The following is a 26,661-nucleotide window of genomic DNA, read 5'->3' as shown; positions in this document are numbered from 1 at the left end:
ACGTGATGACAAACAAAGCTTTGTAATCCTTTACATTTCAGTCAATCTGTATCAACCGGTTATCTTGTCAACTCCATTTCAGACAGCGTTCTTCAAGATACAGTGGCGGAGTACAAAGCTGTGTTGACACAACAGAGAGGGAGAGAGAGAGAGACAGAGAGAGGAGGCCTTAGAAATGTATCAAGCCACAGTGGTGAGGAAAGTTAAAGGGGTTAGGGAGGAAGGCTTTGATTGGCTGCACATACTTTAGCACCGGGAGGAGTGTCAGGAAAGGTCTGTTTACTTTTATCTGCAGAAAAAGCTTATCATCAAAGCATCGGCTGGTCGTTTCCTCAGAACTATGCCCAGCTCACTGGACTTAACCGCAGGCACTGCAGTTTTTCGACAAATAGGAAGTCTGTCTGTGTCTCCAGTTAATATTTATGCAATATATTTCAGTAGTTTTTGAGTGGTTTGCTTTGGCTGGTCCCTTGGGTACATTTATAGGCTTTCTCGGGAGGCTCAGTGGCTTTTTTACATCGTTCCCACCTAATTAAAGTGTATGCCAGTCACTTAGGGATGGAGAGGGTGAAGTAATAGCCTGTGGACATGAGTGACTCACTTTCTGTAATCCAGAAACCATTGAACTTTCTACTCAGTAGTTCAGATCCCAATCCAATTCAATCATAATGCTGTTAAAATGTAGTATTAGTCTGACTAAACCAATTTTGTTTGGCTGCACATTCAGACATATGTTGCAGAATATGCAGATATATTAAAAATATTTGCTACCATGCTGTTTATTTGACTTTGAGTTTGGTTAATGTGCAATTCCTACACCTTTGCATTTGACTTCCCACTGCAGGTACTTCTCCCAGACATAATTTATCCACTGCCTGCTGCAATTTAAAATGAGTGTCGCCAGGGACCCATATGAAGCATGATTGTTAAAGCCCCGTCCCCCCTCATGCACTGTGGCACTGTGCCTCGCTGTTATCATTTTGAAGTAAACGACGAGGCCAGCAAGAGACATACTATTCCCTATATGGGCTTTGTTTGGGAGTTCACTTGCCTTGCTGTTTAGGTCCGCAGAAAAAGAGTCCTGCTCCAGAGAAGGGGCCCATATATGGCCATCACAGCACGAGACTGGAGCCTCCTAGCAGAGAGACAGGGAGAGAGAGAGAGAGAGAGAGAGAGAGACAGAGAGAGACAGAGAGAGAGATGGAGGAGGAAAGACATGGAAAACATGGATGGTATCAATTAAGCACTGACTTCATGATTGTGTATGAGTAAATGCCAGTGAGCACTAATGGTTTGGGGTTATTTCAGCTAAGTCTGTTGTTTCTTTGGAGAATGTTTTGTTACAGAGTTAATTAAAATCGATTGCCCATGCCTCAATCTTTCTATCTAAATTAGGGAGGGGGAATTGTTTGTGCGACTCCCTAGTGGCGTATGTGAACGTGTAGGGACGTGAGGGGGTGGAGGTCTGTGAGAATAACTGCACTCTGGGAACTCTTTGAGTAACAATCACAGGCAGGAGGAAACTTTAGTATCATGTCTCCTACACCAAGAGACTCATCACTTATTGCAGTGCTTAGTTTGCAGCAGGGTTTTTATTTATCTATGATCTGTTTCATGAAGTCTGAGTTATGAAATGTTTAATAGTATAATATTGAGGTGTCACTGCAATAACAATATGTTCAGCAAAAACATTTTTATGCCCTCATCTTTTTTTAATTCCTCCCTTCCTGCCTTGCTTTGTTCCCTCTTGCCTCTGTTCCATCTGGTTAGTTCCATCCATACTTATTTTCCACATCCCTTCCTTTATTGTTTACTCTTTTATAAAATCCAATTCATTTACATTTTTTTCTCTCCAACAGTTGGCCCTCAACTACAACCAAAAATGTCTAAGAAGGCCCCAACCGAGGACGAGAAGTTCCTCTTCGTTGACAAAGACTTCCTGAACAGCCCCATGGCTCAGGCGGACTGGTCGGCCAAGAAGCTGGTGTGGATCCCGTCGGAGAGGCATGGCTTCGAGGCGGCCAGTATCAAAGAGGAGCATGGAGACGAGGTTCTGGTGGAGCTGGCTGACAGCGCCAAGAAGGTGACAATCAACAAGGATGACATCCAGAAGATGAACCCGCCCAAATTCAGCAAGGTGGAGGACATGGCCGAGCTCACCTGCCTGAACGAAGCCTCCGTGTTGCACAACATCCGCGAGAGGTACTTCTCTGGCCTTATTTATGTAAGTATACAATGAAAACATGTAAATGCTCCCACAATCATTTATTCACATCCTAACGTTGTGCAACTACACACAGATGTTTGTATCTATATATTTATGACCATCAACAACAGTAATTCAATCTTTATTAACTACAAACACAAACATGTATAGAGCTCACACACACTCATCTACCTCGTGGTCTTTTCTCTCAGACGTACTCCGGCCTGTTCTGCGTGGTGGTGAACCCCTATAAAATGCTGCCCATTTACTCAGAGAAGATCATTGAAATGTACAAAGGGAAAAAACGACATGAAGTCCCCCCGCATATCTACTCCATCGCTGATAATGCCTACAGAAACATGATGCAAGGTAAGATGTTTCTCTTTGTGATATTTATTTCCTTCTGATGGAGCAGCATTATCATTTATTTTATAGATTGTTTCTGTTGTTCAAGCGTTTGTGATGTAATATTTCTACCACATTGCATACACACACAAACAACATACAATAGAAACATATCTTTCAATGAAAATAATGAATTTCTGGATTTGGATATTAGTGCATTTTACAACTTTTAGGACCTAATGATAAATAAGAGCTATTTGAGTGTTCATACTGAGAAGTTTATTCACCTCAAAGTCACAGTTACGGACATCTCTTCTCAACCTAAGTCTATGGGAAAAAGTCTTTCTGGGCGCCATGGCATCATGTGACAGACCCGGAAATTGTAATTCCACTGTTTGCTTCACAGTTATTTTATGCCCAGCTTATCCTGTAAAACCAGCTTCCAATAACTTTCGCACAAAACCAAGGAGACTGTTTGCAGTTGCAAGCTTCTGGCCTCATATGTTTTCAGGTGATTTCTGTCAGATTGAAGTGTTGGCTGGTATCTTTAAAAAGCTTGGTGTGGGTGAGCTGCGGTATCAGCTGTAACAAGTCTCGCTTCTGTCTGAGTGATGACAGCTGGCAGCATTTAGCTGTCAGGATGACAAAGCAGTTAACAAAACCACAAACAGGCCAACACTGTCAGGCTGATAGTTTCACATGCAGAGCTGTGTTTATTAGTATGTGCAGTTCAGAACTAACCGTGTTACTGCACCTACAAGTTTAATTCAATGTTAGCTGTAAGTTGTAAAAATAGTATTTTATGACCTATTTGAGAGTCAGTGTCTTGTAGAGGTGACGATGGCCTTGGCAGAGCCGTGCTTACAGTAAATGGCTCTTGGATAAGCCTGCATTGGTACGACTTCAGAGCAGCTGGTTTCCCAGAGAAGCTGTTTCTTGTGCGTCCAGGGGGTCGTGCCCACTGGACTTGATGTGAGGACGTCCTCTCAGAGGAGTTGACATCTGGATTGGGAGATGGGTGGAGGGCTATGTTTCAGCAGCCTTCCCAATCTTCTAACTATTTATTTTTGGTCAGTGTGAATATCACATTTTTTGTTTTTTTGTTTGCAAAGAATAAGATTTTCTATTAAATGGATTTGAGATTGTACTTTTCTGTTTTGGTTTGATGAGTTTCCCAATGAAACAGGATGTTTAGACAGGACTTACAGTAAAGTTAGGAAGTAATTGTTTACAGAGCTCCAAAGAAGGTGGGGTTATCCAAAATCTTCTCCTACAACACCATTAAATATCTCTGGCTGCAAAGAGAGAAACTGATATATAGCTACCCAGACATTTAAATCACTCAATCTGGATGATATGGAGGATTTGACCCAATGCAAGCATAAACTTGCTTTTTTAATATACAGTGTTAATATATTTCATGATATTGATAGCTCAGTTCCCATTTGCACTTTTCCTTCATGTGAATGTACATTACCGGTTTGAGAAAAATACATATGAGTCTTGAGGTTCCTAGAAATGATCATCTGAAAAAAAGTGAGAAGAAATACAGCTGAAACAATATCCAGCCCTAATCTGTGGATCGACAAACTATAACGTCAGATTCAATGTTCAATTTGTTTAGTTCTTTCAGCATTGTCATTATTAGTATCTTAAATTTGCTTTAGGTCTTTGAAAATGTGAATTAATGATTTCTCCTACTTTGAGAATGCAACTGACACCAATATGCGTACATTAGAGGATTTTAAATAGCCCCGACACAGGACATTTTTGGATGTAGCTATTGTGTTTAAACACGGTGTCGCAAGTAAACACGAAGGAGGAGGATTGATTGGTGTTTGTGTGGGTGTTTGGATAACACTTCTTCAGCTCATCCCTGTACAGCTGCAACTTGGAGACCATGTTCACATGTGAGGTACCACCTAGAACACAACGTTCACATGAAAAAGAGAGTGTTTTGATTTGCTGCATTTATTTCAGACTAAACAAATCAGACGTCATCTTGGGCTCATGATATATCAAATGAGATTGATGTTTAAGATTGTGGACCGCCCATTTAGGTTTTGAATTTAAAACATGCCTTTAAAAGTACTAGACAATGAAGTCAGCTGCAAAAGCAAAGACAGCATTGTAAAAAAAGTATCACTTCTTCAAATCTTTAAACATGACTTTTAAGATGTGACTTAAAATATGCTGTTTGTTGTTTCAGTAGAAAGTTCTTTCAGTAGAAAATCACTTCTTGTTTTTAAGGCAGACAGAAATCACTTCTTGTTTTTAATCCAGACATAGGCAGTCATAAGCGTCTGACTGACAACGCAGGTGTGCTTAGTTAATGGCACTAAATTTTAGGTTTAAAGAAGGAATTAGCTGCTAGATTGGTTTGCTGGTATCATATTATGATCGTTAATCTCAAGAAGTTTTAATCGTAGAAATCTTAATATTTAATTCCAAACAGTTTTTCAACAGAAATGCTTGCTTTTGAGTCTTTGAGTGAATCCAATGTGAAAGTAATGGCCAACAGCAGGCGACTCCTCTGGTTTAAAAAAGAAGTCTGATTGTATGGAAGTCTATAAGAAAATGACCCAACTTCTCACTTGATGTATTCCCTCAGTAAACATTGTGAACATGAGTTCATGGTCTCAATCACGAGTTCTCAGTCTTCTTCAATACAACATGATGTTCATTTAGTAAATTATGGTCCCATTTATAGTCAAATAGACCATAAAGCAGGTATGCTTTAGGGCGGGGCCACCTTGGGATTGACAGCTCTCTACCGACATTGTCTAGTCTGAGAGTTGTCTGTGTTTTTTGTGTCACAACTTTAACCCTTTCATGGTGTGTTTTTACTCCATCAAAGTTAATTATTACAATTTTAGTCGTATTCAGCGTTTTCTGTCGTGTCACTTTTGGTTTCGAAAAACTAAATTGAGATGGCCAAAATGCCAAACTCAAGGCTTCAATACGTTAGTCCACCAATGAATGGGTGACGTCAGGGTGACTACATCTTCCTCTTATATACAATCTTTGGTCTTGAAACATTATGAAGAACGTACATTCAAGAAAGAACCATAAAGCTTCAGGATGGTCTCAGTGTAAATGCTTTCAATAAGCCTTTCTCTGCACTAAAGAGTCCTCAACTGCCAAAAGGTTAAGACTATATCTACACATCTATGAGCTCCGCTTGAGCCTTTATTGTGTCACACTGTGGCTGGCAGAGAGTTGTTATTGTTGATATATTAGTGGGATTTCCCATGAAGTAGTGACTAATGATGCAGGATGTCTACACTGAGAGTTGTACTGTGAACAGTTCACATGTTATAGTGGAAGTGGTGCATAACAACAGCAAATCCAGATAAGTCTCCTAAGCTTTGAGACGTTCTTCCTGCTATCTTGGCCGAGATCCCATTCTTCTCATACCGTGTCTCAGTCTTTGATGTCCAGGAGAAAAACATTGAAATTCCCGCAGGGAGTTTGCTGTCCCGTTAAATGTTTCCCTGCAGCAGGTGACTAGCATGCTTTTCTTCTGTGCTCCCATTGTATTTGTGTTTGCCAGACAAGTGCAGACACTCCCCTATAATCAGATTTGGGGTTTTACTTAATCTGAACAATCAGTGTCACAAAAAAGTATCTTTTCTCTGAATCTCTGGCGCAAGACTGAGTGTTGATTTTGGAAGTTTTGCAAAAGCTCACGACTCTGGCCACCTCTCTCTCTCTCGTTCTCTTTTTCTCTCTCTCTTTCCTTTGCCTTAATTAGGAATTGCAGAGACGGAACATGCTACATTTTGTGTGTGTGTGTGTGGAATGGATCCAGTGGAACTAGTTTGCAGTTCAGGGCCACTGTAACACAGCTTAATAAATCACTGTCTAAAAATGATGTCGCTGCACATTAATGATGCTCTTCACTGTATGAAGATGAGGAGCTGTTTGCTGTAAAGCTTTCAGGTGTCACTTACAAAGAGGTTTCATGTTGAACACTGAGAGCAAGGTTAACTTTTCTCTCAACGGTACTCCCTGTCCTCCCCCAGGAGCACTTTGTATTGCAGGATACAGTTACAAAATACTAAATAGCCTTACATGGACTCACTGTATTCTCCCAGGAGCATTTGTGGAGCCGATGTAATGACTCATTGCTCAGCACATTCAGAGTTGATTTCATGGTTAACAATCAAAGTATTTGTGGGAGTTCAATGTTTCTTTAGGCACAGGGGAGCCTTTGCAAATCACTGAGCCTCCTCTAAAGCCTTGAACCGAGTCCCAGCTGGTGTCTCAAGTGTAACAGTAGATTGATCTTTATTTCTGGAGAAAAGATTGTGGTTTCACAAGTGGCCAAACATAAGGAAGAAGAAAAGATGAAAAAAAAGTAAATAACGTCCTTGTGCTTGTAATACATAATATAAAAATAACATATTTGTATTGGTCATTGCAGATTCTTTTGGTTTACCACATGACTTTACAAGTGATCTGGACACTTACTCACTGTATATTTGTGAATGAGCTGTCATAAAACTTGTCTAACACTATAAACTCTCTTTTTATCTCCAGATCGTGAGGACCAGTCAATCCTCTGCACGTAAGTAAAAATCTGTCACCTCCAAACTCACCCTTGTCGTTTCTCCTTAACCTTTTTCCTGGACGTCACATCAATGGCATCAGAAAGGCTGCGTGTTGTGTTTGTGTGGAAGAACAGTTACATAATGCTTGAGTAAACACAGAGTGAAACAAATTACCTCTCTGGTCTCTCAGGAGCCAGACTCAACCAGCAAGAAATCATACATGAAATAACTGTGATATTTTTTTAAGATGGGGCTGGCTGGATACAGACAGCTCTCGTTTGTTCGATAATGTTGTTGTGACTTGTATTGTATTCCTTATGGAGCCAAACTTGATGAGCGTTAATGCGTCCCAGGGGGCTGAGGCCTCGCTCTCTTCTCAGACCCTCGGTCAGGAAGTATGCCCTGCCTGCTGATGGGAGAACCAGATTAGCTCTGCAAATGTTTGGGCTTCATTTTGTTTATTTATTGTTATTTTTTTCAAACCAATTATTGAGAACTTTGACATCTATTGGACATTCAGGGATAAAGGACCTAATTGTCTACAGCAGTAACTGCTTTGGACTGGCCTTTACTTTAATTCATAGAAAACAACATTCATTTACCAATTTGTTTTAGTGGCCTAATAGGCTTTTGTATAAATCATATGTGTGCCAGGTCATGTTACATTGTGTATTCCTACTACTTTTTCTAGGAACTATTGCCCCTTAGGTTGCTCTCACTTACTTTCCACTCTCAAATTGTGTACAATCCACATGCATGTGTTCTTCGTCTATCTATTTCCACTTCCACTAAAAGGTACTCTATGCTTATTTCATCAGAAGGATCAATGTGGAGAGCTTTTAATGCACCAAATCAAACATTTGTGAGTCCACTACAGACAGTTAAATTGACGGATTAGTATCAAGGAGCTGAGCGGATTAACATCCAGATCACAGTATCTCCCGTATTAGTTCTGAGTGAACAGTAGCATGCTCAGCATCCAGTTGTCCCAATAAAGGGGATAAAAGGAATGGGCCTTTCCCCCTCAAGGCTCTCTCTACTCACAATGTACAGATGCCACGATGCTGAAAATTCCTTGATATCATCAGACCATTTCCTCAACTATCAAGCTCTCTTTGCAAGTATTTATCCCTGTCTCTGTGCAGGGAGGTATTTGTTTGTTTCTGGTGAAGATGAAGATGTTTGATACAAAGCATGATTCAAAACAAGTTTAAAGTGATAAACTGGAAGTTCTATGATACAACAGGGCTGAAATACAAACTCTGTCTTCTCTGTGGAACCATAGTCAGTCCCTAACAGAGTTCAGTTTGAGCTCCAGCTGGTCTCATTCTCAGCAGGCCTCTGGAGCCTTATATGGGAGAAATGTTTCTGGTGCGATACGTGGAATGTCATGTATGACACGGTCCTCCTGCATGTTTACACGTGTGGCTCATTGCACCGTGTGTGCACTTTGATATTGTTTTTACAACAATCCTTCATCTAGACCTCTTTAATGCATGAGGTTTAAAAGTGTGTGTTAATATGCTGTCATGGGAGACTTATGAAACATAGCATTTTGGGATTTCCTGTTTAATCTTTAATTTGTTGTCATTGTACAACACAAGGTTGTGCAAAGAAATGCAGTTTGTAGTCTCATGCTTAGCAGCAATTGAAGTGACACCTCGCTTGCTTTTACAGGCATTTGTGTGTATTCTAGTAATACTAGCAGTGATTGTATTCCTCAAATTCCTCCACACAGTAGCAAGAATTTGTCATGGGAAATAGCTGGGAGCCTGCTGCTAAATCCATTCTTGAGATGTTGACATTTCTCAGTGGGGTCACCAGTTTCCTTGGTCTAATATCCATTGCGTGTGTGTGAAAGACAGAACTGACGGAATAGAGATAGTGGCCGTAAAGTTGCAGAATGTTGCAGAAGAGCACAGATGCACAGCCTTTTCTGAACCTGCTGAGTGCTTGAACGCATCACATCTAACGATGGAGGGTTCCCCTTCAATTAGCTTAATTTCCTTTCCTCAGATGACTGAGGACACTGTTTGCGTTGTCTGCCACTCTTGTTATCAACCTTGTGTGTAACTCTTTATAAATACAAAATTGCCTCCACAGATCCCATCACAGGGTGCACACTCAACTCTCTCTTTATATTTTTCATAAAGTCTTAAAATATTCAATATTTTACAAGGAGAAGAGCTAATATTTTCCAAATTCATGATAAAACATAGTTACGCATCGGAATTTTAGCAATATGGTACTTTAAAAATAATCTTATGATTGTCAGTAAAAGCTGTACGATAAGCAGGACACGCAGGAAGTGACAGTTTAAAAGACCATCTGGAGGAAAAACTCCCATCAGAATGTGTTCTGCACTGACGGCTCCCTACAGTAGGAGCCTGGATGTCGCATGTCGTCACAAACCTGGACAGGACAGAGTAATTAGATTCCTCTCAGCGCTGCCAGCACATGGAGCACCCCAAGCCTTTTATGGAAGGATGTTTCTGTGTGTTGGACTGCTGGATGGTGGCTCTGGTATCATTCAACTTTGTCTTTCTAAGTATCCATGATCCTTTTCTGGAAGGAATGTGATCCTGCTTCTGTTTGTTATAAAATCTCTCTTAAAAAAGGCAGTACATATTTAACTTATAGGTTTCTGACTAGTCTGAGAGTATCATATAACTCCAGATAATTTAGTAACCGTTATAAGGTTTTATTGTAGATATATATACACAGTGTGAGGTGAGGCCATTACATCAAGGAATATATTGACATTTTGTGCGGTAGATTTATTCGCTTTCTTGCATGGAGAGTACCTACTACAAGATCAGCCTGTTAGTTTAGTGTGGAAACTAACTTAAAAGAATAAGGCCCATACCACCTGTGTAACATATCTATGTCCGTCTATCTCTCCACTGTTTGCTATCAGACAAAGTCAGAAATGCCACATAGGAGGAGAGGGATCATTTAGAAATTTAAAAAAATGACATAACCTCACTGAATAGGTATGGATTATGAACATGATAGTTGGTCAAAGGATCTGGGCATCATATGTAGGGTTGGGTACCGAGAACGTCCGGTACCTACCGGACCGAAAAGCAACGCAGATTTCGGTGCTTCCTTCCGGTGCCTGAGCCGATTTAAATACTTTTTTTTTACACTACTCTGTAAAGTTGCACAGTATATAGATACTAAAAAGGTAGCGCGGTGCCCGCACGCTAAAAACGATTATTAAAATAGCGCGGATCAGAGCACACTCGCTGCTCTGCTCTCTGTCTGCTTGCATGCAGAGCGGGGCTCGAGGGGGCGGGGCTTCCAGCGCTCACACACACACACACACACACACACACACACACACACACACACGCACGCACACACACACACACGCACACACAGCGCGTGCACACAGAGATCGCTGGAGACACGAGCACGAGCTTTTGAACGTCCGTCCTTGGCTTTCTGGAACAAATCTCTCCAGTTGATATTAATGATGACGTGTAGTCCAGTAAAGCAGCAGTTTTAGGATCCAACAGTGTCTGAGTTCTGTTGCACACGGTCCCATCAGGCCACCTGATGCTTGTGTCTGTTCTTTTTTTAAATATATATTTTTATAGTTTGAAGTTAAAAGGTTTGAAGCTGTAGTTTGAAGACAAGTGTTTTGTATGTACTTATTTATTTATATTTATAGTATACTTTAAACAGTTAATAATATTGTTCAATTTGAAGAAAAAAAAATTGCCTTGGCAATAAAAAAGTATCGGTTCAGGCACCGTTTAGGCACCGGTATCGTTTTAAAAGTATCGGTTTAGCACCGGTATCAGAAAAAACCCAAACGATACCCATCCCTAATCATATGTAGTAGGAAGACTGAACAATAACATTATGCTTTGAGTCCGACATTGGACAGACATTTCCATTCAATTAAACTGGGTTATTGAACTGTGAACAGAGTACCTGTCAGTGCTGCTTATCGTCTTGCTCTCTGTGTATCTTTTAATCCCCCTCTCACTTTTTCCTCCCTAGTGGAGAGTCTGGTGCTGGCAAGACGGAGAACACCAAGAAGGTCATCCAGTATCTGGCTGTTGTGGCCTCCTCACATAAAGGCAAGAAGGACAGCAGTGCTGTAAGTATCTCTGTGAAGAGATCATGTTGTATATCAGCCAGTTCCCTCACTCTTCAACATATGCAGGGAACTGCCCGCTTTAATCCTTTTATATCGCCATTTCCTCCAAATAGCAACAATCAGGAACACAGTTTGCCTACGTGAGTAAAGGGGAATGCCTGGAGTGTGTTTTTGTGTGTAGTGTTTGTGTGTGTCCCTTCCTTAGGTTAGAAAAGTGCATGAAGAAAGTGTCACTGAGTTACCCAAATATATTGTTTCTGTTTGTGATGATTTGTTGACACAAAGGGTCGAGATCCCAAATCTTGCTGCTCTTTAGTTAGAAGGTGTTTACTCTAACATTCGCTGTGTCTATAACTTACCCAACGACAGCTGATTTAGACTGCATGACCATCATCATAGTACTGACTCACAGTTACTGTGAAGGGAATGTAGTGCTTCATACTCCTGAATTAGTTCATCGTGTTGAGTTTTGTGTCAACCATCCTCTCATGAACACCCTTTCACTGCCAGCGGAGATGAGATTGGAGCCTCCCAGGCAGTGACAGGGTCTCTCACAGATCAACGAGCACAGTGTGAGCATGCCCGTGTCCTGTTTTGATCTATTAAACACCGACTTCCCCACCATTCCTCTCCGTTCCCTCCCCTCCTCCTCGTCCTCTCACCTGACATTCTTGCGGCTGTTTTTGAACAGCACTTCAGGTCAGGATGAGTAAAATGACGTCGCAGTCGTCTGACGAGGCGTTGATGGTTCGTGGCGTTGCTCTTGCGTCAGGTGAAGGTATCGGAAAGATTCATTTGTGGGTCAAAGCGATTCTTCCACTTGTTATTAGCTCCAATCCCCCTCAGGGTGTCTGCCACAGAGGAAACAATGTTCAGCTGTAAGACTCCGAGGCTCCCCCGGACCTCGCCTGAAAAGAAAAAGCATTGGGTCTATCTCTTTTCTCTGCCTTCACTTTCTCTCTTCCTCAGGCACTATTTTGACTCAGCTAACTGCTCATTAGTTAGCTGCTTGAGCGTTTTCTTTACAGTGTTTTAAGAACAATCCTTCCCATCAGCTTTCTTTTGCCTTTTTTTTTTGCCGTTTTGCTGCACTCTATTTCTCTTTTTCTCCTTTCTTTCTCCCAGTGACTAAGACCCTCTTCTCTGCTCTGCCAACTCTGAACTACACCTCTTCAGCTGGTCTGTATCTTCCCAGTTTTTCCTTAAACATAAAAAAGATTGACTTTTAATTATTCTAATAGTCTTTTTAAAGAAATGACTGCCTTGTTAGAAAAACAATAAGAATTCACAATCAAGATCAATGAAGTAAACAAATGTCTGAACATGTCCATCATTAATCTTCATCATTGTTCTCTCACCATTGCCATTTTTTACTACACTATTAACACAGCACTCGTGCCCCTCTCCTCTTCGTGGCTTTAGCTCGTTTACAGGGTAGCTGAAGGGAGTGTTTTTAAGGTAGAGATCTCCAGCACCTGACCTCGATGCTAGGCGGACACAGACCCCTTTGATCAGGTGGATTAGCTCGATGCAGAGTGAAGGAGTGTCTGCCTCATTTACTGACCATCACCCAGCTCCACCTACCAGTCCACAGGCTCTGCAGTCACGCTCGAAGCAAATCACATCTCCAGAAGGCTGTTTGTGAATCTGAATTATTTTTGATTTTCCGACACGTTGAATGCAAATACTTTGGTAATATTCATCAAAGGTTGTGTAATGTTAAAATTATTCGGATGCCGTGTCTCTCCGAGCATAACCTCACTTGTCCATTTCTCTCTCTCTCTCTCTCTCTCTCTCTCTCTCTCTCTCTCTGTTTCCACACCAGCAACAGCAGCTTCTCCTCGTTTTAAGACTTTGTCTTTCAAAATTAAATGCGGTCTTCAGGCCACGTGTCTTTGTTCTGTAATATACTGAGAGAAGCCAAAGAAGATTAGGAAGGAGTTATACTGTCATCTTAAAGCAACTTGTGGATTTACTTCTTAGAAAGTTTGTACTCATTAATATTGTCTCTGATAAACCTTCCCCAGCCCATATCCACCCTGAACCACTTCATCCCCACTGCTCACCACCTACAGTGCTGCACTCCGCCTCCAGCAATCCATCAGTGTGTCATAGTGATGTTTCTGTGTACCACCGTTGTCACTAGGGGGAGCTAGAGAAGCAGCTCCTGCAGGCCAATCCCATCCTGGAGGCCTTTGGAAATGCCAAGACCATCAAAAATGACAACTCCTCCCGATTTGTGAGTATTTAGTTTTGTTTTTACGGTAATATGATTCTTTAGGGCCTGTTTTGTCAATTACAGCATTTACATTGTAACATCTTCTGTCTCACAGGGTAAATTCATCCGCATCAACTTTGAAGTGACCGGCTACATCGTTGGAGCCAACATTGAGACGTGTATCCTATCTGTGTTTTTACGCTCTGAAAGCAAGTTTTGCTTGTGCAACAATGCACTTTTTGTTCGGCAAAGGCCTTAAGAAGGATTAGTGTCAATTCTGTATCAGTTCAAATACGAGAGGTAATTTATTTTGCCTCTCAACATTTTCTTTAGATTAAGTTAGCCTATTCAATTTCTGCTTGATTTTTACAATACTGAACTGTAAGGCCATTATAAAATGTTTTTTATATGTGATAAAGATTCAAAGTTTTAAAACATACCTTTTTTATAAAGTGCTGCCAATTTAATGTTACATCTGTAGATTCTTCTTCTTTATTTATCAGTCTATTTTTAATCAAAGTGAGGAAGGCAGATTAGACATGAAATAGCATTGAACTCTTCATCTTCGCATGGGGCCTAAACAGAGGTTGATTTGGTCGATTGAACCCTTCTCAGTGTGTGTATGTATTCTCTAACAGCTAAAACTCTCAGACCTGCTGGAGAAGTCTCGCTGTATCAGACAAGCAAAGACAGAAAGAGCTTTTCACATCTTCTACTACATGATTGCTGGTGTCCAGGGCAAATTGCGTGGTGAGTTGACGCATAATCAGTAATATTACATCCTGCTGGATAGTTACTGCAGGTTAACCTCCCATGTTGTTGTACATCGTCACTGTCAGGTTCACAGAAAGTGAATCAGTCATTAATGAAATGTTTGATGTTGTGTGCTACATTCTTCAGAGGAGCTTCTTCTGGAGCCGTTCACTAATTACCGTTTCCTGAGTGCGGGTCATGTTCAGGTCACCGGCCAGGAGGACGATGAGATGTATGAAGAGACCATGGAGGCAATGAAGATCATGGGCTTCACCGAGGAGGAGAGAGTCGGTAACAGCGATCTTGACTCTACTTGGCAAGAGTTTGATGGGCTGCTTGGAGGTGCCACTGCTGTTTTTTCTTTGATGCTAACTCTCGTGTGTTTGTGTTTTAGATATGATGAAGGTGTGCTCCACAGTCATGCAGCTGGGAAACATTGAGTTCAAGAAAGAGAGGAACCAGGAGCAGGCCACTATGCCAGACAATACCGGTCAGACACAACAACTTCTCACTTTACTTGTTACCAATATAAAATGCACAAATTGTAACTGTGGCAGTACATGTACAAAAACAGAAAAAACATTCTTGTTTTGAATGCACCTCCATATTTCTTCTCTCTCTAGCGGCCCAGAAGGTGTGTCACCTGCAGGGCATCAATGTGACAGACTTTACACGTGCCATCCTCACCCCTCGGATCAAAGTGGGCAGAGAGGTGGTGCAGAAGGCACAGACCAAAGAGCAGGTACTACAGGGAGTGAAACATAAGAACAATAATACTTCATTCAATCATGTAGATAATTACTGTTGATGTGTATTTGTCAGGCTGACTTTGCTATTGAAGCCCTGGCTAAAGCTGTGTTTGAGCGACTCTTCCGCTGGATCCTGGGCCGAGTCAACAAGGCCCTGGACAAGACCAAACGCCAGGGAGCCTCCTTCCTGGGAATTCTCGACATCGCCGGCTTTGAGATCTTTGAGGTTTGGACATGTTGTTAAATCAGACATCAATAATCTGAGAGGGATTACTTTTGTATGAGTCTAAATATTGTTTTTTTAGATAAGTATTGCACCTGTAATAAACACAAAAGGCATGTATGTTAAGTTCTTTTTTTTTTTTTAGGACAATTCCTTTGAGCAGCTGTGTATCAACTACACCAACGAGAAGCTGCAGCAGCTCTTCAACCACACCATGTTCATCTTGGAGCAGGAGGAGTACCAGAGAGAGGGCATCGAGTGGAACTTCATTGATTTTGGTCTCGACCTGCAACCCTGCATTGAGCTCATCGAGAGGCCGGTGAGTGGCCTTGAGACAATAGAAGCACAGTGTAATTTAAATCCACTTCCTTAATAGGCCAAACCAAGTATGTTCTCCTGCCTGACGCACATATGTGATTAAGTATGGTGTGTCTTAATATACATGTTAGTTAGTAATCACTACATTCTCTGCAGAACAACCCTCCCGGCGTCCTGGCTCTGCTGGATGAGGAGTGCTGGTTTCCCAAAGCCACCGATGTCTCCTTTGTGGAGAAACTCTCAAGCACACAAGGGAACCATGTGAAATTTGCCAAACCTAAACAGCTCAAAGACAAGACAGAGTTTTCCCTCTTCCATTATGCAGGGAGGGTGAGTATGAGGGGATGTTTGTATAATATGATATTACATTACATATCATTTAGCTGACGCTTTTATACAAAGCGACTTACAATAAGTGAATAAATAAGTGATGAAGCATGATATGGTGTCCTCATATGAACATGTTGAGTTGTAATTTGGGTACAATGATTGAAAACAATATTGCTGAGATTATTGCTGAAATGTAAGATCATATATGTAAGTGAAGCTCAATCAACATTGATGTTGTTTTGTTTTGTTGTAGGTGGACTATAACGCCACAGCCTGGTTGACAAAGAACATGGACCCTCTCAATGACAACGTCACATCGCTGCTCAACAACTCCTCCAGCCAGTTTATGCAGGACCTCTGGAAAGATGGTGAGAAGTCTGGACTGATTTCAGTGCAGTGACACTGATGCAATTAGATTTGGCTGCATGTCATACCCTCGCTCTTTCCCCTTCTTTTCCTGTCTCTGTGTATCAATAAAACAGAAATGGTCAAAAAACATCTTAATAAGAACTAAGTATATAGTGAAACACACTGCTATCGCAACAACATTTTAGTCTGTATTCAAATGAATGATGTTCTTTAGTTGAAAGCCTCCATCTGTAGAATTTAAAAACGTCAGTCACACTGTGGCAGACATAAATGCATGCTGCTGCCCTGCCACAAATCTGACATTGAGATGAATGGACTAGAGGCAATACAAACACTGCACTGATTTTCCTCTGGATTCTCTAATTTACTACAAATAAAACCCTGTGCCATCAGATTAATTTGAAACATGGTGTGAAAACTGTACCCATAGGGGCTTTAAATGTATGTATTTGTGGATGTATTTTCTTAAAAAAAATAAAAATAAGCCTACTGTGGCCAGGTGTTGTAAATTAGACTTTCGATACAAACACTTAACACAGTGAATCTAGTTATTGTGCATGAATGTATGTTACGATGCTAATGCCACTGTGATGTCCATCAAATAAAGTCAAGTCAAATCAAATAGGAACAAAACATTGTACACATTGTATTCAGCACACTTTTTTAAGTTGAGTGAACAAACTTGTGTGTTGTCTATTTCAGGGGACAGAGTGGTGGGTCTTGACACACTAGCCAAGATGACAGACAGCTCAAAGACCAAGAAGGGAATGTTCCGCACGGTGGGACAGCTCTACAAGGAGTCTCTGGCCAAACTCATGACCACACTGCACAACACCCAGCCCAATTTCGTCAGATGCATCATCCCCAACCACGAGAAGAGGGTAAAGAAAAGTGCAGTGACAGTAACACTAGTTATGGCAAGGCATGCAGTCTATTTTACAGTGAGGAAAAAGTCAGGACCTTAGATGATAAAATAATTTGTCATACTGTTTAACAGGAGGCAGTTGTCAGCTGTCTTTATGTGTTGGCCTCTGTGGTAGACTGGTGATCTGTCTAGGGCTGCACTTTCTGGCTCCCTGTAGGATAATTTGTTCAGATTTGGATGTTTTGAAAGAAGTAAAAGAAAATACATTCCTAAAGCCTTAACATGATTTATATAACATGAAAACAAATACCCACATGAAGCAGTAACTGTGCAATATTTTGTGATATGTGAGATTATTTTATAAAAGCCAGTGTATTCAAACTTAAATCCTGTTCCTCTCAGGCCGGGAAGCTGGATGCTTTCCTGGTCCTGGAGCAGCTGAGGTGTAACGGTGTGTTGGAGGGGATCAGAATCTGCCGACAAGGATTTCCCAACAGAATCCTCTTCCAAGAGTTTCGCCAGCGGTGAGCGGGATCTGAGGAGACTCACCAATTTATAAAGTGCCATTAAAAATTATAATATTTGTAAACCTTACGAAGCACATGTGTGTCTTTTTCCTGTCTCATAGTTATGAGATCCTGGCAGCGGGTTCTATCCCCAAAGGTTTCATGGATGGAAAACAAGCCTGCTGCCTCATGGTAAACACATAAGTTCACGAAATTAAAATGTTTATATTTACGTTCATTCAGAGGTTTTTTATAGACAGTGTGAGCCTCCTTTTTCTCATTGATCTCCTGTCTGTATAGATCAAGCATGTGGACCTGGACCCCAACCTGTACAGGATCGGACAGAGTAAGATCTTCTTCCGCACAGGAGTCCTGGCCCAGCTGGAGGAGGAGAGAGATCTGAAGATCACTGTGGTCATCATCGCTTTCCAGTCCCAGGCTAGAGGATTCCTGGCCAGAAAGTATGAATTCACAAGCCTCCTCCCACTTATTCTAATAATATCTAGTCTTTTAGACAGTATTTTGTAACAATAGAGGAGGCTTTCATCACGTTTTTGTACTTTTTAAATGTTTTTATCACTATAAATTAGAAACTGTTTGCTTTGTATCATACATGGTATATTTGTTTCACTTTATTTTTAAAGAGCATTTGCCAAGAGGCAACAGCAACTCACAGCAATGAAAGTGATCCAGAGGAACTGTGCTGCCTACCTCAAACTAAGGAACTGGCAGTGGTGGAGGCTCTTCACAAAGGTCAGCTAATCATTCTGCAGAATAATGCAACAAAATCACAGTAAAACACAGTTTTTTAGGCTTTTCTAATGTTTGTAACGTAGAGGTAAAATTAGTTATTTGTGTACATTTTTTACAATGTGAACCACAGGTCAAGCCTCTGTTGCAAGTGACACGCCAGGAGGAGGAGATGGGTTTGAAGGACGAAGAGCTGATGAAAGCCAAAGAAATTGCTATGAAGACTGAAGTTGACCTGAAGGAGATCACCTTGAAACACACATCGGTAAAGGACGAAATCTCAAAGTCTTTTCAGTGTTTCATTTAATACATGAGTGAAACCAAGCCAATAAGAATAAGCTAATTTTAAAGGTCTACCAATGAAGCTGAGCCCAATTATATCTGATCTGTCTGCTGCAGGTTTTGGAGGAAAGGAACGCACTGCAGGAACAGCTTCAAGCAGAGACAGAGCTGTATGCCGAGGCTGAGGAGATGAGGGTTCGCTTGGCGTCTAAGAAGCAGGAGTTGGAGGAGATTCTCCATGAGATGGAGGCGAGACTGGATGAAGAGGAAGAACGTGCTCAGACGCTGTTAGTGGATAAGAAGAAGATGCAACAGCAGATGCAGGTCTACACATCTGTTTCTTGTTCTTAACTTAGTGTTTATTGTAGCTGTTCTATAGATGCTTAGCTATGTATGCTCTTATGATGTGAGGTAATAGCAGCAGAACGTGAATGCTGCCGTGTGGTTCTTGTAGGAATTGGAAGAACATTTGGAGGAGGAGGAAGATGCCCGTCAAAAGCTGCAGCTAGAGAAGGTTACCAGTGAGGGGAAGGTAAAAAAACTGGAGGACGACATCTTGGTGATGGAGGACCAGAACAACAAGCTGCAGAAGGTATGTCTGGACAAACAGTTTATCTGAGACATTTATAATGGTCAGTCAGTTATTAAGAGAGTTAATATGTCAATAGGAGAAAGTGGATTGCAGCAAATAGATTACCAACTCTTTATTTTGTAGGAGAGGAAGGTGATGGAGGAGAGGATTGCAGACTTCAGTTCCAACCTGGCAGAGGAAGAGGAGAAGTCAAAGAACCTCACCAAGCTAAAAAATAAACACGAATCCATGATCTCTGAACTAGAGGGTAATCATCTGTCATGAATCATTGGGTATTAACACCCTCAAAACCATTATGTTGCCACCGAAGCTATACTCATAGAAAAGACAATAATTATTGTTACCTCTCTGCTGTAATTATAGTCCGTTTGAAAAAAGAAGAGAAGGGTCGCCAGGAGCTGGATAAGGCAAAGCGTAAGTTGGAAGCAGAGTCAAATGACATGCAAGAGCAGATAGCCGACCTGCTGGCCCAGATAGCTGACCTCAAAGCCCAGCTCGCAAAGAAAGAGGAGGAGCTACAGAACGCCTTGGCCAGGTAAAGTCCGAAGAAGTGACAAAAGTAGAACTCATTTACAGCTTTTATCTACAATACGCATGAATCTGCAAAGCCCAGTAGGTCAATTCATCTGAGGCAGAGTAGCACTTTAAAATGTAACTTCTTGGCTGCAACTCAGTCATGCTAACAAATATTCTCCTTGATGCACTATTCTTCCTCCTCAGGTTAGAAGATGAGACAGCTCAGAAGAACAATGCTCTGAAGAAGATCAGAGAGCTGGAGGGACACATCTCCGACCTGCAGGAGGACCTTGACTCTGAGCGGGCAGCTAGGAACAAAGCAGAGAAGATCAAACGGGACCTTGGGGAGGAGCTGGAGGCCCTCAAGTCTGAGCTAGAGGACACGTTGGACAGTACTGCCACACAGCAGGAACTTAGGTCGGTCATACGATACTGACATATACAAATATAATGATATCCAATTATTACTTATTAAGAATGTATGGCTATGGTAGAGGTTTTAGAGAAAATACTTATTACATTGATAAGCATAAATATTGCCTTTTTCTTCGAAGGTTTCCATAGAATGAAGGTGTAAAACAGAAGTGACAGCTTTGTCATATTTGTAAAACAAGTAAACATCTGCATGATCCATCCATCCAGGGCCAAACGTGAGCAGGAGGTGAACCTGCTGAAGAAAGCCATCGATGAAGAGAACCGGACACACGAGTCCCAGATACAGGAGATGAGGCAGAAACACACCCAGGCTGTGGAGGAGCTCACAGACCAGCTGGAGCAGTCCAAACGAGTACGCCTGCATCATTCCATACAGTGTCATTTAGCTTGTTTATGTAAAGTTCATACTGTTTCTGAAAGGCAATCTACCCCCTTTTTTCATATGTACAATACACAGAATATTGATCTTGTATTTTCTCTCTCCTGCTCAGGTGAAGTCAAACCTGGAGAAGGCCAAACAAGCTCTGGAGAAGGAGACATCAGATTTAACCATAGAGGTGCACTCACTCACCCAGGCCAAACAAGACGGGGAGCACAAGAGGAAGAAGTTGGAAGGTCAGGTGACAGATCTACAGTCGCGCTTCACCGACAGCGAGAAGCAGAAGACCGAGCTGGGAGATCGCTGCTCGAAGATCACTGTAAATTACTTTCAGTATTTATATCAGTACTGCACATTAAAAAAAAGCTACCAGATTGATGTGCTGAAAATGAAAGTCCCAGAAACCGGATCTTTGTCTTGATACAGATTGAACTGGAGAGTGTGACAAACCTACTGAATGAAGCCGAGGGCAAGAACATCAAACTAAGCAAAGATGTTTCCAGCTTTAGCTCCCAACTCCAAGACTCACAGGTAACTGGACTTTAAGCATAATTGTTAGAGCTATATGATATAAGCATATGATATAATCCCCATACAGTACATTTACTGTGACAATTAAATATACTACTACTACTATAATGCTTCCTGACCAAAAGGTCAGAATCAAAGCATTGACCTTTGACCTGGTGTTCTGCCACAGGAGCTGTTGGCTGAGGAGACACGTCAGAAACTGCAGTTCTCCACAAAACTGCGGCAAGCAGAAGATGACAAGAATAACTTGCAGGAGCAGCTTGAAGAGGAGATGGAGGCCAAGAGGAATGTGGAGAGACACGTCTCCACCCTCAACATCCAGGTCAGAGTTCAAACTAGGGGTTGCTAATTTACATTCAAGAGAAATTTCAGTAACGTTTTACTGTAGGTGAGATGCAAGTGGGAGGTTTAGTAAAAACATTAGAGGATGAACAAAGCTAAAAATAAAATGCATTTATCGTCTTCACAATTAGTGCCTTAAAGTCTTCTTCTGTGCACAGTTGTCAGATTCGAAGAAGAAGATAGATGAAATGACGGGAAACATCGAGCAGCTAGAAGAAGGTAAGAAACGTATGCAAAGAGATTTGGAGGCAGCAAACACCCAGTTTGAGGAGAAGGCATCTGCGTATGATAAGTTGGAGAAGACCAAGAACCGCCTGCAGCAAGAGCTCGAGGACACGCTGATGGACCTGGACAACCAGAGACAGAATGTGTCCAACCTGGAAAAGAAGCAGAAGAAGTTTGACCAGGTCAGCTAAATAAGAAAACTGGTAACACTAAGAGATTACTGTCTTAACACCCTCAAACAACTTTATCCATGGGTTTCCCTCTTCTCTGGTCTTCAGATGCTGGCTGAGGAGAAGAGTATCTCCAGTAAATATGCAGATGAGAGAGACAGAGCTGAAGCCGAGGCCAGAGAGAAGGAGACCAAGGCTATGTCCCTGACGAGAGCTCTGGATGAGGCCCAGAGTTCAAAAGAAGAGCTGGACAGAGCCAACAAGTCCCTGAAGATGGAGATGGAGGACTTGATCAGCTCCAAGGATGATGTTGGAAAAAATGTTAGTGCTGGAAAATATTTCATTAAGAACATCACTAACTGACTGGACTGACAAGACGTTTTTGAGGCTGAAAGTCCATGGTTTGATTATTCTCATTGTATGCTATTTACACCAAACTATAGTTGTTAATTTAGCGAAATATTGATGGCAGGTCCATGAGCTGGAGAAGTCCAAACGAGGTCTGGATGCTCAGGTGGAAGAGATGAAGACCCAGCTGGAGGAGCTAGAGGACGAGCTGCAGGCGGCTGAGGACGCCAAGCTGCGCCTGGAGGTCAACATGCAGGCCCTGAAAGCCCAGTTTGACCGAGACCTTCAGGGACGAGATGAGATGGGAGAGGAGAAGAAGAGACAGCTTGTCAAGCAGGTAATGGGTCCTTGAGTGGGTTCCAGGGGGAATTATTTACTTTCACTATAGTTCCATCCATAAGTAACACAATGACAGAGTGTTTGACTTTGCTCATGGACTTTAAACACTCTCTGTAATAAAACATCCAAAGGTACCCCGGGACAAAATCTTATCAATTGGGGTTCATGGTCTAATTTGTGTCAGTTAATGCGTGAAAAAGGTTTCAGAAACCACTGATCCAAGCAATGATGAATACCTACTGCAGGTCCGTGAGTTGGAGACAGAGCTGGAGGATGAGCGTAAGCAGAGGGCCCTGGCGACAGCTGCCAAGAAGAAGTTGGAGACAGACATGAAAGATATGGAGGGTCAAATCGAGACGTCCAGCAAGGGACGGGATGAGGCCATCAAACAGCTCCGCAAGCTCCAGGTGAGAGTGAAGGGACGAATGAAATGCAGCATTTTATTTAATCTGATTTTAGATGCAAGTATCGTTTCCTTCTTTTTGTTATTATTTAGTATCTTCAGGTGCAAGGAAGTGTGTACCTAACGCTTCCAAAGTACTATCTTTCAACTAAACTAAATATTGGGTAACTACAGCACAATAAATGTGAGCATTGCATCCACAATCAGGTCAAAACTCTGGTTAGTGCTGTTCTGTTAATAAACCTGTTGAATAAATCCCTTTCTGATGCACTCCTTATTTCTCTTTCTCTTCCTCCCTCCAGGCGCAGTTGAAGGACTATCAGAGGGAGTTGGAAGATGCCCGCTCTGCCAGAGAAGAGGTGTTAACCACCGCAAAGGAGAGTGAGAAGAAGGCCAAGAGTCTGGAAGCTGAGCTCATGCAGATACAGGAGGTAAGAATACATACAATATATAAAATAAGCAAAGATGAGATTAGAGGCTTTAAATAAAGGACTAACCCTCTAACATGTTTTTAGGAACTGGCTGCAGCTGAAAGGGCACGGAAGCAGGCGGAGGCCGAAAGAGACGAGCTATCTGATGAGCTGGCCAGCAACTCCTCTGGAAAGTGGGTAGAGATTTTACTGCTTTAGTCTGTGAAATAAAGGCCAAAGACAAAGTGATGGTTACACCCGTTTCTGTGCACAGGTCATCCTTGGCAGATGAGAAACGCCGCCTGGAAGCTAAGATCTCCCAGCTAGAGGAGGAGCTGGAGGAAGAACAGAGCAACATGGAGATCCTCAACGACAGGCTGAGGAAGAGCACACAGCAGGTGACCAGACAGTAGCAGCTACTTGAGTCATAAAGGCCTTAAAACATGCAGAGGCCTCATCCTTTTCCTTGCATGCATACAGACGGATCAGCTGAACAACGAGCTGCAGACAGAGCGCAGCACCTCCCAGAAGAACGAGAGTGCCCGGCAGCAGATGGAGCGCCAGAACAAGGACCTGAAGTCAAAGCTGCAGGAGATGGAGAACCAGGTCAAGTCCAAGTTCAAGTCCTCTATCACTTCCTTGGAGGCTAAAGTGGCACAGCTGGAGGAGCAGCTGGAGCAGGAAAACAGGTCGGAAACTGAGAAAGTGATCAAAGTGTTTTTCAAATGGTTTTATATCACTGATGAGTTAAAACCATGGCATAAGGGACATTTCCATGTAAAACCTAATTGACAAGGAATTAATTTGTATCTTCCAGCAAGACTATTATCAATGTTATTCTGTCCTAAGCACACGTGAAACTTCATGGTGCACTTCAAACAAAGTTGTCTACAGTTAAACTTGTGTTAACCTCTGAACTCTTTTGTCTTCTCTCAGGGAAAAGCAGGCATCGGCTAAGACTGTGCGCCAGAAGGACAAGAAGCTCAAGGACCTGATAATGCAGGTGGAAGATGAAAGGAAACAGGCCGAGCAGTACAAAGACCAGGTATGATCACTCTACGCAGCCATGCACATTGGTTCTGTTCATTTTCTTGGTGTGCACAAACAACAAACGTTATCCATGTTTTTGAGTTGATGGCTATTTGGAATCGAGTGCACAGGAAAAGTTAGTGAGGTGTCCTCTGTTCGCTCACCAGGCGGAAAAGTCAAATACCCGCATGAAACAGCTGAAGCGGCAGCTCGAGGAGTCAGAGGAGGAGTCTCAGCGCGCTACAGCCGCCCGCAGGAAGCTGCAGCGGGAGCTGGATGAAGCCACCGAGGCCAGCGACGCCATGAGCCGTGAGGTCAACTCTCTTAAGACCAAACTCAGGTAAAACAAAGTGCCAAAGAGTCTTTCCGTCTTCTTGGAAGGGCAGAGTTTCATTTTGTTTTGTTTCTCTTGTCTCATTCACCTTTTTATTCCTGTGACGCTACAACAGGACACACACCACAGTAGGAAAAGTAACAGAATGATAAATAGAGGAGGATGTCTGTGTATTTGTGTTTCATTTCACGCACAAACATTCGCTCAAATAGCGATATCTGTTCTCGGGTCACCTACATTTGAGTGCTAAAGAGTACGTTGTCACCACAGTCATATTTAGAGGGTTGTAAACACACATTTAAAGCAGTAAAATGTTCGTGGAATTTAGTTTGGTGGCCTTCACTGAGCACAAGCAAAACAATGGTGTCCATCTCTATTCCAGAGGCAACCCTGAACCCAAGGAGTAACACAGCAGGTACCTCTGCGCCTAAAGTTGCTCCATCACCATTTTTACCATAACTTTTCATACCCCCATGCGCTCTTAATGCTATCATTTCTTTCATTGGGCCTAACTGAGAGAAATATGGCTCATCAGCTGCCATGATTTATTTAGAAAAAAACTCAATTTTTGATTTCAAGTGATCTTTCTATTACCCCAATTTCTAACTAGTGGCCATATTTTTCTCAGTGCTTGGTTTAATTGCCATAAACCAAACTCATTTTCCTGAGCCAGGAGTCAAATGAGTTACAAAGATAACCGGCGTGCTTACTCTGTAACCAAAGCACAACTGTACATTCTGTATTTCATCAACACAAGAGTGGTTTTCAAACCTTAACCAGCTCAAAAACTGTCAAATAACCGCTCCTCTCACTGTTGGGATATGTTTCCGTTTGTATCCGTGTCCATCTCTGTGGCACTTGCAGGCGTGGAAATGAGCCCTCCTTTGGCAGCGCAGCTCGGCGTACGGGCGGCGGCCGACGGGTGGTCGATGACGCCTCAGAGGAGGAGGCCGACTCCCAAAGTGACTTCAATGGAACCAAGTCTGTGGAGTGAGGGACACCAAATTACCAGATATCAGAATTACCTACCAGGGCACCGTCTGCCACTTTAACAGAGAATAACTTCAAAGCCTTTTATGCTATCTTGTTCTTCCATATCACTTTGAAATATATATATTTTCTCAAACATCCAATAGTGTGCCGATCTATTGTCTTGTTTCAGAGCACTTTTTCTTAATACACAATAATCAGAAGGACTTGATATCTAGGGGAGTTGCTTTGGTGGCTATGCTGATTTGCTGTTCCTTTTTATGTTACACTGCTTTGTACTGCACTGAATGACCGATTCCTTCTAATGCAAGTTTTGTACACAAACAGGTGCCTCTAATTACCACGCTAACCTGCCAGCAAAACCTCGAGTCTCCATAATAAGCCACCACAACTTAAAGCAGACATGTAACTCTACGGATATGGATCTGTATCTCTTATCAGCGACTGTTGTCTTGTTGCCTGTGACTGCTGTTCAGAGCAGCACTGACAGATTGGATGCAGAGTATAGAAATATCTTTCTACACCTCCAGTCAGTGCTGCTGTTTGTATCCCGACAAACACATATTTAGTTGTTAAACATTTTCTTAAGTCACGGTTTTATATCATTTATTATCATGCCCAGACATGTTTAGATTACTCTTACTCAAGCTCAGCAAGAGTGTTTTTTTAGGTTAGACAAGGTTTAAGGGAGCCTCAACTATAAAATCACCAGCCAGATTTCAGTATTGGGCGTCGTCATTTTCTATTTTTTCCTCCCCCTTTTGTCCTGATTTACTGTACAAGAAAAAGCCCCCATATCACCCAGAAACCAACTCATTCTCATTTGATCATGTTATATGTAATCAACGGATGTTTACATGACACCAATTGTATCTATTTACTGTTGAACCACCTGCACAAGAAATAAAGATCTTTAAACAAACAAAAAAAACTTGGTTTTCTCCTTTTAATATTTCCATCTTGGTCAGTAACTTCAAAGATCAGAACATTCTCATCTGTTCAGTTCAATAGAAAAACTGCAAACCAGCAGGATAAAAGTG

At 42.0% G+C, this 26,661-nt stretch overlaps 1 protein-coding gene across 2 annotated transcripts; it reads left to right on the top strand.

The window, feature by feature from the left end:
- Window positions 1-1,882: 1,882 nt before the first annotated feature.
- On the top strand, window positions 1,883-26,521 carry LOC306737702 (myosin-11-like; the record flags this gene model as incomplete). Of its 2 annotated transcripts, XM_079219470.1 has the most annotated exons (41): window positions 1,883-2,224; window positions 2,419-2,575; window positions 7,094-7,121; window positions 11,116-11,215; window positions 11,329-11,355; window positions 13,362-13,454; window positions 13,549-13,612; window positions 14,085-14,183; window positions 14,334-14,477; window positions 14,581-14,676; window positions 14,810-14,928; window positions 15,009-15,161; window positions 15,304-15,477; window positions 15,633-15,806; window positions 16,060-16,174; window positions 16,878-17,056; window positions 17,443-17,564; window positions 17,669-17,738; window positions 17,847-18,007; window positions 18,191-18,299; window positions 18,430-18,561; window positions 18,696-18,902; window positions 19,033-19,170; window positions 19,294-19,417; window positions 19,534-19,705; window positions 19,891-20,103; window positions 20,329-20,473; window positions 20,613-20,819; window positions 20,927-21,031; window positions 21,201-21,353; window positions 21,532-21,780; window positions 21,877-22,089; window positions 22,241-22,453; window positions 22,701-22,862; window positions 23,161-23,289; window positions 23,374-23,462; window positions 23,543-23,666; window positions 23,749-23,957; window positions 24,205-24,313; window positions 24,465-24,637; window positions 25,496-26,521. In XM_079219470.1, the coding sequence occupies 41 exons, from the start codon at window positions 1,883-1,885 to the stop codon at window positions 25,623-25,625; spliced, it is 5,922 nt and encodes a 1,973-aa protein (XP_079075596.1). In that variant the 3' UTR covers window positions 25,626-26,521. The 2 variants fall into 2 exon arrangements, with proteins under 2 accessions (XP_079075596.1, XP_079075595.1); XM_079219469.1 differs by lacking the exon at window positions 11,329-11,355 and having other exon boundaries at window positions 11,116-11,227.
- Window positions 26,522-26,661: the final 140 nt, after the last annotated feature.

This window comes from Taurulus bubalis (genome assembly GCF_910589615.1).
Source record: "Taurulus bubalis genome assembly, chromosome: 6".
Taxonomy (NCBI): Eukaryota; Metazoa; Chordata; class Actinopteri; order Perciformes; family Cottidae; genus Taurulus; species Taurulus bubalis.
The sequence above is the reverse complement of the archived record's forward strand: the minus strand, read 5'-3'. Positions and strand labels throughout refer to the sequence as shown.